The 13,287-nt window shown below is 41.4% G+C and overlaps 1 protein-coding gene across 1 annotated transcript; it reads right to left on the bottom strand.

Moving 5' to 3' along the window:
• Positions 1–641: 641 nt before the first annotated feature.
• pfkma (phosphofructokinase, muscle a) lies at positions 642–12,330 on the bottom strand. Its single transcript, XM_075476648.1, has 22 exons — positions 12,146–12,330; positions 11,098–11,171; positions 10,905–10,982; positions 9,391–9,580; positions 7,741–7,906; positions 7,371–7,415; positions 6,610–6,718; positions 6,417–6,512; positions 6,232–6,324; positions 5,980–6,105; positions 5,817–5,881; positions 5,291–5,354; positions 5,036–5,182; positions 4,360–4,430; positions 4,159–4,246; positions 3,921–4,073; positions 3,662–3,826; positions 3,373–3,434; positions 2,854–2,965; positions 2,657–2,756; positions 1,877–1,982; positions 642–1,791 (listed from the first exon to the last, which is right to left on the bottom strand). Exons 1-22 carry the CDS (start codon positions 12,234–12,236, stop codon positions 1,650–1,652), a joined length of 2,343 nt encoding a protein of 780 aa, XP_075332763.1. The 5' UTR covers positions 12,237–12,330; the 3' UTR covers positions 642–1,649.
• Positions 12,331–13,287: the final 957 nt, after the last annotated feature.

The following is a 13,287-nucleotide window of genomic DNA, read 5'->3' as shown; positions in this document are numbered from 1 at the left end:
TGAATCAAACATTTCCAAAGATACACTACTCTACTTTTATGTACATCCTTTATCTGTGTTTTTGATAGTCTCTTCTCTCACTTTGCATTATGTATTTAAAGTAGCTTACGTTTTTATCATTTTCACTATGTTAACTGTTAAAAAAAATTAACTTGCCTTTCTGTAAATTTCATTGGTGATTTTTATTTTTATTTTCTGCAGTTGTCTGCACTTCTTTCTAAAGCAGCACACTCAGTTGGAAATAATACCCGACTGAAAGAGGGGAAAAGGGTGCTTCGTGATTACCAGCTAGTTTCATGTGCGGCACTTGACTTGTGTTGAAACAAAAGAAAAGAGAAACTTGTGATGCAATCGGTTCTTCTTTTTGCCCATCTTGAGATATAATCACAAATGATAAACAAAGTAAGCCAAAGGTTTTAAAGAGGAAGTTAGGAAACAGTAGTGGCAATGTCATGCTACATTTAATGTACGACACCTTCAAATGCTATGAATATGCTCTTTTAGATCAACTCGCTTCCGTGAACGAGAGTTGTGAAACGTCTCTGGCGTTTGCCTTGAAACTTTTTGATTTCCACCAAAAGTCTTCTCCACACCTGCAAGAAATGTTGGTATGATAACAGAAGGAAACGATCAATTCTCTCGTTTTTATCCACATCTTTATTGTACCACGTGTTACATCAAAGCTGGTTTGTAACGCCATCCTGGTTCACAAAGGTATGGATATGCTTGCCAAGACACTTTGTCATGTTAACACTTTGAAATAGTGTAAATGAAGTCATACTCCCAGGTCATGATGATATCCGTTTGAAGAAAAAAAAAAAGACATTTTTACCTCCATCCAGCCAAAATGGTAAACTGCAAAGTGATTAACAACAACATTACAATGCGTTAGTGACGTTTAAGTTATTTAACCTGTTCTGAAAAGTCTCAACTGCAAGCTCAACCAGATTTGAAGCAGCAAATCAATTTGAGTCACAGATGTATGAATGAAACTGGCTCATTTCAGTGAGTGTGTCACACTTTGAAAGCTTCAGGACTGATCATAAGTTGCATTTGTATAAGAAGTATTTTTGTTCTTAAATCAGAGTACATTAAAATGCCTAAAAGATATCCGAGGAGGATTTTTAAAAATGGATCAGTACTACAGAGATCCTGCGGGCAGCTTCAGCTGCCTCCAAAATTCACGAGTTTGGCAAAAGATGGAGTGATTAATCGATCTGTTGAATGTTAACTTTTAGAGATCACACATTTTTAATCTGGCTGCTTCAAGATCTATAGACATGCATGTACCAGATCATAACTGCGCGGCCATGACCACGTTGTGTGTTCTCAACTACCGCAGGAAGTGCTTCTACTATTTCCAGAATATGGATCTAATCTTCTCCATAAACCAACAACAATACAGCATTTTTTTTCCCCCTTTTCAAACACAGATTTAGTCAGTTTCGTGCCAGTTTTTAATCTTCTTGAAAAGTTTGTGAAAGTTCCTGAAATGGCTGCAAACACTGAATTCTACGAGAAGGCACACATCAAGGACACAAAAGAGTGAGACAGCAGCTCTTTTATCAAGGCAGGTAGACACAAAGAACAATTTTGTAATGGAACAGAGAGAAAATTGCCCCCTCCCCTCCGACCGTGTGCTCATACGCCTACTTCTTGAAGGAGCCACTCTTGTTTAACACATGCTCCATGTCGGCGTGTTCGGACGTGTCCAGTTTGATGTCGTACTTGGCCAGGATCTTCATGATGGGTCTGATTTTCAGCCACCACTGTGTCTTTGGGATGCGGCGCCTGCAAGTGAACAGAGAGGATCAGTCGACATTACACCCGATGCTGTACTTCTCTCAGCGAGTCACTCGGCACGTGTGCAGCTTACTCAAAATCTGTGTTTGCCTTCAGTTCAGCAAGAGGCTGGAAGGTGAGCGCTCTCTTCCTCATGCCCAGCACGCAGGCAGAGTCCGGTGTGTTGGCGAAGATACGACCTAAACGAGCCACAAAGTTTAACCGTTTATCTGCCATGTAATCATCTCTTGTTGTGGATAAAGAATATGAATCTGCAAAGTACGTTATGTGGGTGCGTAATGCAACATACAATGTAGTCCCAAGTTTGTCAGAATTATGATAAGTATGTCCAAAACTGGCAGTTTGTGTTGTACACTGATCAGCCAAAACATTACAACCTTCTAATATTCAAGAGCTCCTTGGCAACAGATCCTTTAAGTTATTACAGGCGTTCAGGGATTGTTTTTCCAGCACATGCCACAGATGCCAGACCGGATTGAGATTTAGGGATTGTTGTGGGTCAACTCTTTGACTTCCTCGGCATGATCCGCAAACTACTCCCGAACAGTTCCTGCAGTGTGGCACAGGGCGATTATCCTACTGAAAGGGAATACCAATGCCATTACTATTCATATGTTCACATACTATTTGTACCCTCAGCCACTTCCATCTTTAGGGTTTTCACCTCAACGGCTTCAAGAACTGGCCATTTCCCTGCAGCCTTGTACCGTATCTCCCACCCCTTAGCGTGTGTCCTTATGAGAAGAAAATCAGAGTGATTCACTTCACCCATCTGTGGTTTTAATGTTGTAGCTGATCAGTTTGTGTCATCAAACGTGCTGAAAAATGTTATTTTTCTTTCATGTTCACGCACCATGTCTATAACACTCCTTGAGTTTATCAGTCAGCCACAGAACAGACTTGGCACCCATCTTTGTGCCAAAGTTCCTGTCAAAAGGTGTTGGGGTGCCGCCCTGCAGTGGACAGAGGACAGACAGGCAATTAGGACACAATTATGAGGAAAAAAAAAAAAAAAAGGATCAAATCAGTTTCTTTTATTCATTTTCCCACCTGCTGCATGTGTCCGAGGACGTTCTTACGGCAGTCGAAGATTCCTTTGCCTTCCTCTGAGTACAGGTTGAAGAGGAAGTCAGTGGTGTAGTTGGAATTGCAGTTTTCATTCCTTTTGAAGAATAAACAGTTGTGCATTATTTTTACCGTCAACTTGAAGGACAGGAACTCGCAGCTGACATACTTATCAGGAAATGAACTGAGGGCCTCTTTAAATGCAGACATTTTGACTATTGTTAATTTCATTTATTTATTTGTGCCTTTTCTATTATAATATGTCTCGGTTTATGTGTATCCTGTGGTCAAAGGGTAGAATAAAGGCACTTGCATTTTCCACATCCTGATTAAGGCTCTGCTAAATGATTAAACAGGAGCCTCCTTATGTGTGTGGTAACTGGTTTGAATTGCTTACAAGTCCTCTCAGCAGTAAGTGAGTGTCCAGACCACTGGTATGTGAACAATATGCCTCAACTGTTTCGGCAGCATTTTGCTTCTCTCCTTCCCCAGAAAAAAAGCTACCTGAGAATCAGACCCCTCTTCACTGTCGTCTTCATCTTCTCCACAAGATGCTCCACGTTCACCTGTGGACCAAATTTCATGCACATCATTCACTCTGCAGAATGTTTTAAGATTCAAAAACTGGGACAAAAAAAAAAAAAAAGATGCAGCACTTTGAACTTTCTGAAATAACATTTTTTTCCTGATGACACAGGATTCTTTAGTTCCCCCCCACCCCCCATTTTAAAAACCAACAACAACACTGATGTCAGTGATATCATGACCTGCTCTTCCATGGTCCCCAGCTTACCTCCAGATCTCTAATGTTGAATTTTTCCTCGTAGATGTAGGCAGCGTCAGCTCCAGCAGCCAGACCTGCCATGGTGGCCAAGTAGCCGCAGTATCCGCCCATAGTCTCAATGATGAACACTCTGCGCTTTGTTCCAGCTGCAGACTGCTTGATTCTGTCACATGTCTGAAATAACAAAGAAAAATAAATAAATCCAGAAATGTGTTATGCCGTTTGTTTTTCTTGTGCTTGTATGCGAGTGTGTGTATGGGTCACTAACGGAGGTGATGGTGTTGAGTGCAGTGTCAGCGCCGATGCTGAAGTCAGAGCCGGGGACATTATTGGAGACAGTGGCGGGAATGACCACCATAGGAATGCACATCTCCTCATATTTCTCTCTGGCCTGAACCAGCTCCAGGCCTCCAACATAGGCCTGCAGCAGGGGGAAGAGGGAGGATCGTTAATTTGTTTGTTTCTAAAAGGAAACATTTAAAAAAAGAGAAAAGATGCCGTCTTACTTCAAATCCACCGATGATCACCAAAGCATGGATGTTGAACTTAGCGATGTTCTGGCTGATTTCCTCCAACAGTTTGCCTGGAAGAGTTCTTCCAGAAAACCAGAAAAATAATATAGTTAGAAAAAAAATAATAAATCTCATCACCTGTATTTACACCCATAAAAGAAAGTTTTACTGAAAAACAGAGCAACGATTTTTCACCTCTTTGTGCCCAACACCGAACCTCCTTTTCCAGTCCAGCCAGACACCGTAGTCCATGTGATAGGCTCAATCTGCAGAGTCAAAACAACTAACTTTAGATGTTAAATACCAAAATCTAAAGATACGCATTTAGAGAATTAAACATTCAGCAATGTGTTGGTAAATTTTAAATATATCTTATGTGAAATGTAAAAAAAATATACATTTATATATCAGATATTAATGCAAATGAGATGTGGGATTACAGTATAATTTATATAATCAGATCAGAGCTCCAGTTGTGGAAGATAAAGTGTAGAAGCACTGCATGTTCACTTTAAGTTTGTATCTGATAAACTATAGTTTGACCTTGTAGATACAGCACAGTATGTTGTTCTTGCCCTGTTTTTGCATCTTTACCTCTATGGCTTGTACCTTGCCCTGCTCTCGTCCAACACATTATGACATATCTTATGACTGACCATGTTCAACAAACGATAAAAGTAATGCCTTACTCTCGTTCCATTGTTACTTTCCCTGCCATTTGTCAGTTCAAAGGTGAACAAGAAATCACAAAAGTGACAAAAAAAGGTTGCAACCATAAAGGCCTTCACGAAAAGCAGCGATGTGCCTGTCCTTGACTCTTCGGAGTCATAACAAAACAAGGTCTGAAACAACGATGAAATTGATCGGTTACCTGTCCGTGAGCCAGACCATCAAAGCCATCGTGGACGGCCAACATGCTGTGACCCTGGATGATGCCAATCCTGACTGCTGCACGCACCGCAGAGTTCATTCCAGCACAGGGAGCTCCAATGTTCATTATGGCCACGTTGATGTTGCTCTGCCATTAAGAAAGACAGCTGAGGAGTCAGTTGTAAAATCTAAAATGTTATCTCTGTTACATGAATGACAGCAGTGGTAAGAGTCTGGTGCAAAAAAGGGTGCTCACCTTAACATCTGGAGGATTTATGTGAGCCAGCAGCTTGTATGTGTTCCAGTTATTCTCAAAACTCCTGCATGTCATAAATCAGGTTGACTGAGCAACATTGTCAGCTCAATTAAAAATGAAGCTAACTTTTTAAACATCTTATTTGTAATTTCAACCTCAGCTAATTTTAGGTTTTATAGTTTTACTTCTTGCTGTAAGTTTTTCGGAGTTTTGGCTCATGTTTTTAAAACCACAAAACAAATTTCCTTCGTTAAGTCACTGGAATCAACAAGACTTTAACCACTGTCAAAATACAAAATACAGACTACACATTATAGAGGCTGAAGTTAAATGAACATTAGATATGACAAAATGTAACCTTTCCTTTTCTGCCATCAGTAGTGAAATACTTTTGCATTTTATACAATTTTACAAAACTTAATCTAAAAACAGCCTTTGAATTGAACTTGTCATGTCATGCACAGCACGATTTCAATACAATAGAATTCAATACAAAATATTTGACATTTGGGAGGACAATACGCACTTTCCTCTGAGCTTGATCGCGTCTTCAAATCTGCCTTGAGCCATGGCGGCAGTCACGTCTTTGGTCTATGAGGAAAAAAAAAAAGAAGGGGGATGAGGAGGCATGTGATGTTTGTGTGTAGTTTAACACACTCGGAAGGTAAAGTAGGTAAAAAATACTTTACCACTTGCACACACTCCATAAGGGGCAGTCTGACTGCCTGGTTCCCAGACAGGCTGACTACACAAGCAGGAGTGTCTGGAGTGGCCTCCAGCAGCGCCATCACTGCTTCCACACCCATCCTACTGCCCTGGACGACACACACACACACACACACACACACACACACACACACACACACACACAGGTCAGATCACAAGATGTGCATGAGCACAGGCTGCTCGCTTTATATTTGCTGTTCAACTGAGACAGTCACCAGGATTCTGTCGAAGGCAGAGGGTGTTCCTCCTCTTTGTACATGTCCAAGAGTAGTGGTGCGGGTGTCAAAGCCGAGCCTGTCAGTCACCAGCTGGGGACAGATGAGCCCAGTTTGTTTGGCATTTTGACAATGCAGCTCAGAATAACACCATACAATTCTGACCACACGAAGGAGGAGCTTGCCTTTTTGATCAGGTCAGAAGTAATTGGTTTGCCGTCTCTGGAAATCGCACCTTCTGCCACGATGATCACATTCAGACGAGAACCTCGGGCCCTTTGCTAAAAGCGAGCGAAAGGAAACGTGAATGTTAAGGCCTTCTGATAGGCATGTGTGAACAGCAAGCGTAGGCAGCCATCTGAATAAAGACAAACGCACATCTGTCAGCCTCCTGCACAAGTGGTTCTCCCAGTTCTCATCTGGTGGCATCTCTGGAATGAACACCCAGTCAGCACCACAGGCCAGAGCAGTCACCAGTGCCAGGTACCTGATCGCACACACAAATAAAGCAGAAGCATAAACAGCAGTGTTTGTATGCAGTTCAGGCATAGATAAGGCCTTCATTCTGCGTGTTCATTGTGACTCATTTTCAATCACTTCACCAACTGAAACTATGTTGGTTTTCTGGTTTCTCTGTTGAATTTTAAACTCATTTTCAAAGTCAACAACTTTTACAGTGACAGAATCCCAATGACACAAACTGTTTTGAAAGGGGTATTAATATAGTTTTTCTGCCCTTTTTTTTGTTATTGTAGTTGTTGCTGCCTGTAGAGTCGTGACCGGAAAACAGAGGAGAGATGACGTGCAGTGGTTCCTAGAAGGACTTGATCTGACTGTAATTAAGCAACTTTAAAAAAAAAAAAAATGTAGGATGTTTTTATGGGTTCATCAAGTTATATATGTTGTTGTTTTTTGACACAAAAGGACCCAAATTATTCGATTTTTATAAAAGGATAAGAACTTATATTAGGATAAAGCCATCTAGAAATAAAATTATTTTAAATTAAAAAGAAGATTAGGAGGCATTTGTGGTTAAACCTTTATCACGCAATATGGACAAACACCAAAGGCAAACAAAGCTAGTATTATTTCTGAAACGAGTGGCACACGTGGACACACAGACAGATCGAGGTACTGACCCGCAGTGTCTTCCCATCACTTCCAGAATGAATGTCCTCTGATGGCTGTGGATGAACACATTTTTGTAGTTTATACAACTTGAAATGGAACGATCACATTCTCATAGCTGCACATTCTGTATATGCAAAATGAATTAGTTCATCCATTGAGCATTTTTCTTCACGAAGAACAGCAACAAACGACCTGAACTGAGACTGCGCTTACTTTTGTTTTCATCAAAAATTGCCAACGCTGGGCATCATTTTCTACCTGTACAGGTATAGAAGAAACTATTGCTGCTCTCGATATGATCCTAATCATTTGAATGACTGAATTAAATTTTTGTGGTCAGTCTGTATGTACGGGGAGGGCTGGACAGCACTATCTGACCTCTGTGCAGTCGTAGTGATGGCATCCACCACCTCAATGATGCGATGAAGGGCGGAATCCGTGCCAATGGTCATGTCAGTGCCACAGAAGTCATTGTCAATAGAGCCAACCATGCCAACAATGTTCAAGTGGGAGGATTTCTTGGCTTCTTGGTCCGTTATCTTACCTGCAGACAAAAGGATGTTTTATCTGCAATGACGAGGCAAATACAGAGAGACAACAATGTGTGAAAAAGATCATACAATAGGGTTTTACATATCAAGAGATATTAAAAAAAAAAAGATTTGGTTCATGCCAGGTCTTTGAAATTAAGTAAATACCTTAGATGAAAAAAAACAAAACAAAAGAAACACAAATGACATATTACACCGTGTCATTATTAATTTTTCTAAAACTAAGCCTAAATTACACTCTTGCGGCTAACTTGATGTTCCAACACAGCGTTTCAGTCGGATTAAGATCCTGACCTTGACTGGACAATTTCAACACCTTGATTCTTTTGACCACAGAATACTTTGGTATCGTGGTGGATTCAATGACTGCAAGGTGTCCAGGTCCTGTGGCTGCAGAACAAGCCCAAATCATCATTCCTCCACCACTGTGCTTGACAGCTGGTGCGAGGTGTATGTGCTGATATGCCACGTTTGGTTTTCAACAAATATGCCACTGTGTTTAACGGTCAGATATCTCCACTTGGGTCTCGTCTGTCGAAACGACATCGTTCCAGAAGTCTTGTGATTTGTGTAGATTAAACTTTCCCAACCCAAGTCAAACTGCCATGTTATCTTTAGAGAGAGAAGAAGCTTTCTCCTTCAAAGCAAGCTATACTTATTCACTCATTTTATAATTGTACTGTCACAAACTTTCACAAAGCTACAAAGAGATGTAGCTCTTGGGTTTTTTAAAGTTTCTCTGACCTTTTGGGTGAATGCTCTGAGCCATCCACTCCTGGATGCAACTGTCTTGAATGTTTTCCACTTGTGAATCATCTTTCTCACTGTAGAATGATGGACTCCAACTAGTTTGGAAATGACCTTATAGCATTTCACAGACTGATGGGTAGCAACAATTGCTTCTCCAAGATCGTCGCTGATGTATTTCCTCCTTGGCATTGTGTTAACACACAGCTGAATGCTCCAGGACAGGAAAAAAAAAAACTTCTGTTTTCATAGAGGTGCTCACAATGACAATCAGTTTAAACAAGTGCATTTCATTAGCATCACCTGGCTGCTAACTACCCTCCGAATTTCTATGGAAGCAGTAAGGATGGACTCAGTTTTGTCGACGTTATTCTATATTTTTGGCTCAGTTTTTGTTATATAATGACACAGATAATACAAATAATGTCACAGTGCAATATTTTAAGTGTTGTACATCTGAGGTTGTATTGATTTAATTTTAAGACCCGGTAAGTAATAGGATATTTGTTATGTCCTCATTTATTGAACCTTGTAATTGAAGAAGGTGCTCTCATATGAATGTGTATACCCGATACTTTAATGGTCATTTCAACAACCTAAGGTGGTAATGTTAAAAATCCATTCTACTGATTACTTGGAAATTGGAAAAGTAGAAGCAAAAAAAAGTCAGATAAATACACAAATTAGGAATTTTGCACATTCCCATCTCTTTCAGCTCGTTAGTCTTTACCAGCTCGGACCAGGTCAGCCAGCAGGCCGCTCCACTCTGTTCTGAACTCGTTGGCTCCAGTCAGACTACCATCGCCTCCAATCACACAAAGGTTGGTGATGCCCAACTTCACCAAGTTGCAGGCTGCCTTCATTCGACCCTCCCTGCTTCTGAAGTCCATACAGCGAGCGCTGCCTATGACAGTCCCACCCTGACACAAACACAGAGATGAGAAGCTGTTTTAAGGTGACTGATGTGCAAACATATCCTGCCTTTAAGGCAGGCAAGTTTAAAAATGAGGGGAACGCATACATTTAAGCCAGCAAAGTGAACAACAACTTGTTATGAAGCCTTAAATTCAAATCAAGTGATGTCACATCATTTGTGGGTACAGCGGGCTGACACTTTAAGGCCTTCTCCACTGCTAAGCTGCTTTATTTAGACAACAGAGATGACAGAAATGTGAAACATGAGCTTCAGTCTTAATGCAACTTTAGCATCCTCCAGTCAGAGGGTTGGCTGTTTAAAGTCATCATCCAAAGAAAAGAAATTGGAGTATCAGGTTATCTGAGCCTCTGAGGCTTGGAGGAAGCTCAACGTAGAATAGTTCAAGGTTAAAGGGTCAGTTAACAAACATTAAGGAAAAGAAAAAATAAAACATGTCACCTTAATGACAGCAACTGATCTTTTCATGTCAACAGTTGCACTGTTGACTGGCTCCATGAATCTATGCTTAAATAATTTTACATATAGTTTGGGGGGGTCCCCAGCCAAATAACCATTTCCTGTGCAAACTGAGTTTTGCATATTTTCTAAATACACATGGGAACATCTTCTGGAGCAAGTCTTTGCAGTGCTGTGAGAAGCAAAACTAAATGCTCCTCACTTTCACTTATGCAAGTAGCAGCAGCAAATAATTCCCTATGAATGTCAAAAAAAAAAAAAAATGGACTAACAGAACCAAAAACATCAGAGAAAGCGGCAATAATTCAAAACAGACTTCAGCTCAGTCTGTTTTTACTGTTTTGTCTCATGACAATGGTCATGTTTTATAAGAGCAGATAGACGGTGACCAAGAATTTTCACAGAAGAGTATCAAAATCTCCCTCTTCCTCAATAAAAAGGTTTGCACCTGGGTGAAAAAAGTCTCAATGCAGCTATTTAGCCGTTTACAGCCGGACCTGGCAGAAAAGCACCAGGAAAACCATTTGCATACATGAAGAGCTATAAAATCCAAAGAGAAAGAGAGTTGACTGGGTGGGTCAAATGTCTCGTGTCCAATGTGAAACTAAAACTTGACCTTACAGGTATGACAAGAGAGGGGTGGGTGATGGATACTTTTGATTGAGGACAGGGGAGGAAATGTTTCAAGGCTTTTTTTGGGTTTTGTGCCATCTTCTCATTTTACTTGCGTCTCCCCATCGCTAGACTGCAACAAAGACTGCGTCATGGAATAAGACTATAAATGTACTCCGATTTTCTTTTTGCCATCACAGCTCATGCCTCTTCACGGGAGGCTGCACATGCTCACTCACCAGCTGAAGCATCATTGACACACTCTCCCAGGTTGCAGGACGAATGTTTTCTCCTCCATCCACCAGGCCCTGGTAGCCCTTCAGCACAAATACACCATTATCTTTCACAATACGTACATTTCTCAGACACAGGCAAGTCTTGTGTGCGATACCACAGCGAGTTGGTGTACAGTCACCTGTATGCAGAGCATACCTCATGGACAAAGTAGACTTTGGCTCCGGTGTAAAGACCAACTCTGACAGTGGCTCTGACAGCAGCGTTCATACCTGAGACAAACAAACATCATCTGTGACTAATGTTTCATTTAGATGCAAAGCAAGTCTGATTCTCCTTAATGTTTCCCGTCAGATATCCACGATGAACAGGACCTTCTTGGCCTTTTAAGTGACCTATATGTTGGCACCAGATAAAACAAAAATAGTCATGTGGTAGAGAACAGGAGCGAATTTAGGGGACTGTACGTCTTGTGAGCCCTCTCACCCCGGATATCTGTACACTAAAGGCCACGATGAGAGTTTGTGTTGTGACAAGCTGGGATGCTTCAGCTCTTGTTTCAGCAGACAGCAGCTGTGGTGGGTGGGCGTTTCTTTCCTCCATACCAGAAAAAGGTCAGCAGCTCTAAAATTAGCCCCAAAGAGGTAAAATAAGTAACGAGGGCTAAAGAAGTGGATCAATACAATGGTTTGGACACTGGTCTGAGCAGAGGGCTTGCAAAAGTTTCTAGAAGACAAAAGGGAAATGAGTTGATGGAAGAATGATGTCTAATCAATTTTTGTGACAAAAACATGTTAGATCAAACTTAATATGTGAAAAGTCTCAATCTCCCATTTCATTTTATTGCGGCAGGTTTCAAGCTCTGTAACAGTTAAGAGATTAAACCTGAAATGTGCATTAAATCCAAGTTGTAATTCTTCATTCAAATTTGTGACTTCAAGTCGGATTTATAGCCACACATCCATCAAAGTACAACGGCTGGCTCTTACTTTTACAGCTCTGACATCTCAGAAAAAAGTTGCCTTTTGGGCTAAAGATGCCACGCAGTCAAAGCTTTAATGCAACTCTTTACCGGTCTTCATACAACATACTTCTGCAGCCTGTTGGGATTCATTGTTGCTCATGGTTACGTCAGCAGGGATCAAGTTGTTGTCCAACAAACTCTCCACTTACGGTGGGGTTTGTTTTGTGTTTTAACAGTCCAGAACATATACTGAGATTAAAAAAAGCTTCATCAGCTTCTTACCCTGCGCGTCTCCTCCTGAAGTCAGCACGGCAATGGACCGTCCGAGGCCCATCTTCGTGGGATCCATGGTTGGATGGAGATCGTTGGACATGTTTGGACAAGACAGGTGTCCTTGAAGAGGAAGAAAGAGGAAGTAGAAATAACAGAGTGCTCTTCCTTCTCCCTGCTTCAAAGGGGGAGTCACGAGGGAGGGGAAAGGCTTTATGGACTACTGTACTGCTTTTGCCCCCTCCCACTGAGGCCTCTCAAATACTCACTCACTCGCACAGCTCTACTAAATATAATGAGGACCAGTGGGCACCTGCAGTGGACAGTCACAGGAGACATAATGAACACAGCACTAATGTACCAGGAAACTGCACGAAAGTATCTCACATTAGTTATTTCCAATTAATACACTGCTACATCCACCAAACTGCACTAATGACTGGCTGCAGCTGGACTCTCCCGGGGCTGATTACTACCAGCCCTGTTCAATCAAGTTGTCACTTGAATAGATCAGTTTCAGAAATTGGTGCGCCGTGTCAAAATCAAGAGAAACACTGGCAGAAATACAGGAAAGACAGCGACTTGAATGCTGAAGTCAAAGAAGGGTGTTAGTTACTTCTAAGGCTCTGTGAATCCACATTGAGACATTACTGAGAAATAGAGAAAGGGGCCGAGCTTCCACTGACCTCCAAGAGCAGCAACGATCCAGCAAAAATATCTGAGTAACTTAAGACCTTTCTCACCTAAACCGGATTGCATAGTGGAAACAAGGCTTAAGGTCAGTGTTTATGATCTACTATCAGAAAGGTGCTGGACCAAAAGTTCTCCATGGGCAACTGGCAGGACAACACTACTGCAGAAGAACAAAAATGGTTTGATATAATCCACCTTTATAACCCTAAAACCATTTGGAAGGGAAGAATGTTCTCTTACAGGTGCTGCAAACCAAAAGTAGCACAGACTTTTATCACAGGAAACGTGTCGACTCGTCACAGGATGAAAAGTACAGATGTATCCATTATGGCAGCATTCCACTTGGTAGGGATCACACTTGTGTGTACGCAAGCTGTCATCTTTTAAGGGAACTGAGCTGCCATTAAAGAGACAGCTGTGCCTTCCTTATTGGGATTTGTCTGCTCTGAAAACTAGTCTAC

Source organism: Odontesthes bonariensis, chromosome 10 (assembly GCF_027942865.1).
Source record: "Odontesthes bonariensis isolate fOdoBon6 chromosome 10, fOdoBon6.hap1, whole genome shotgun sequence".
Taxonomy (NCBI): domain Eukaryota; kingdom Metazoa; phylum Chordata; class Actinopteri; order Atheriniformes; family Atherinopsidae; genus Odontesthes; species Odontesthes bonariensis.
The sequence above is the reverse complement of the archived record's forward strand: the minus strand, read 5'-3'. Positions and strand labels throughout refer to the sequence as shown.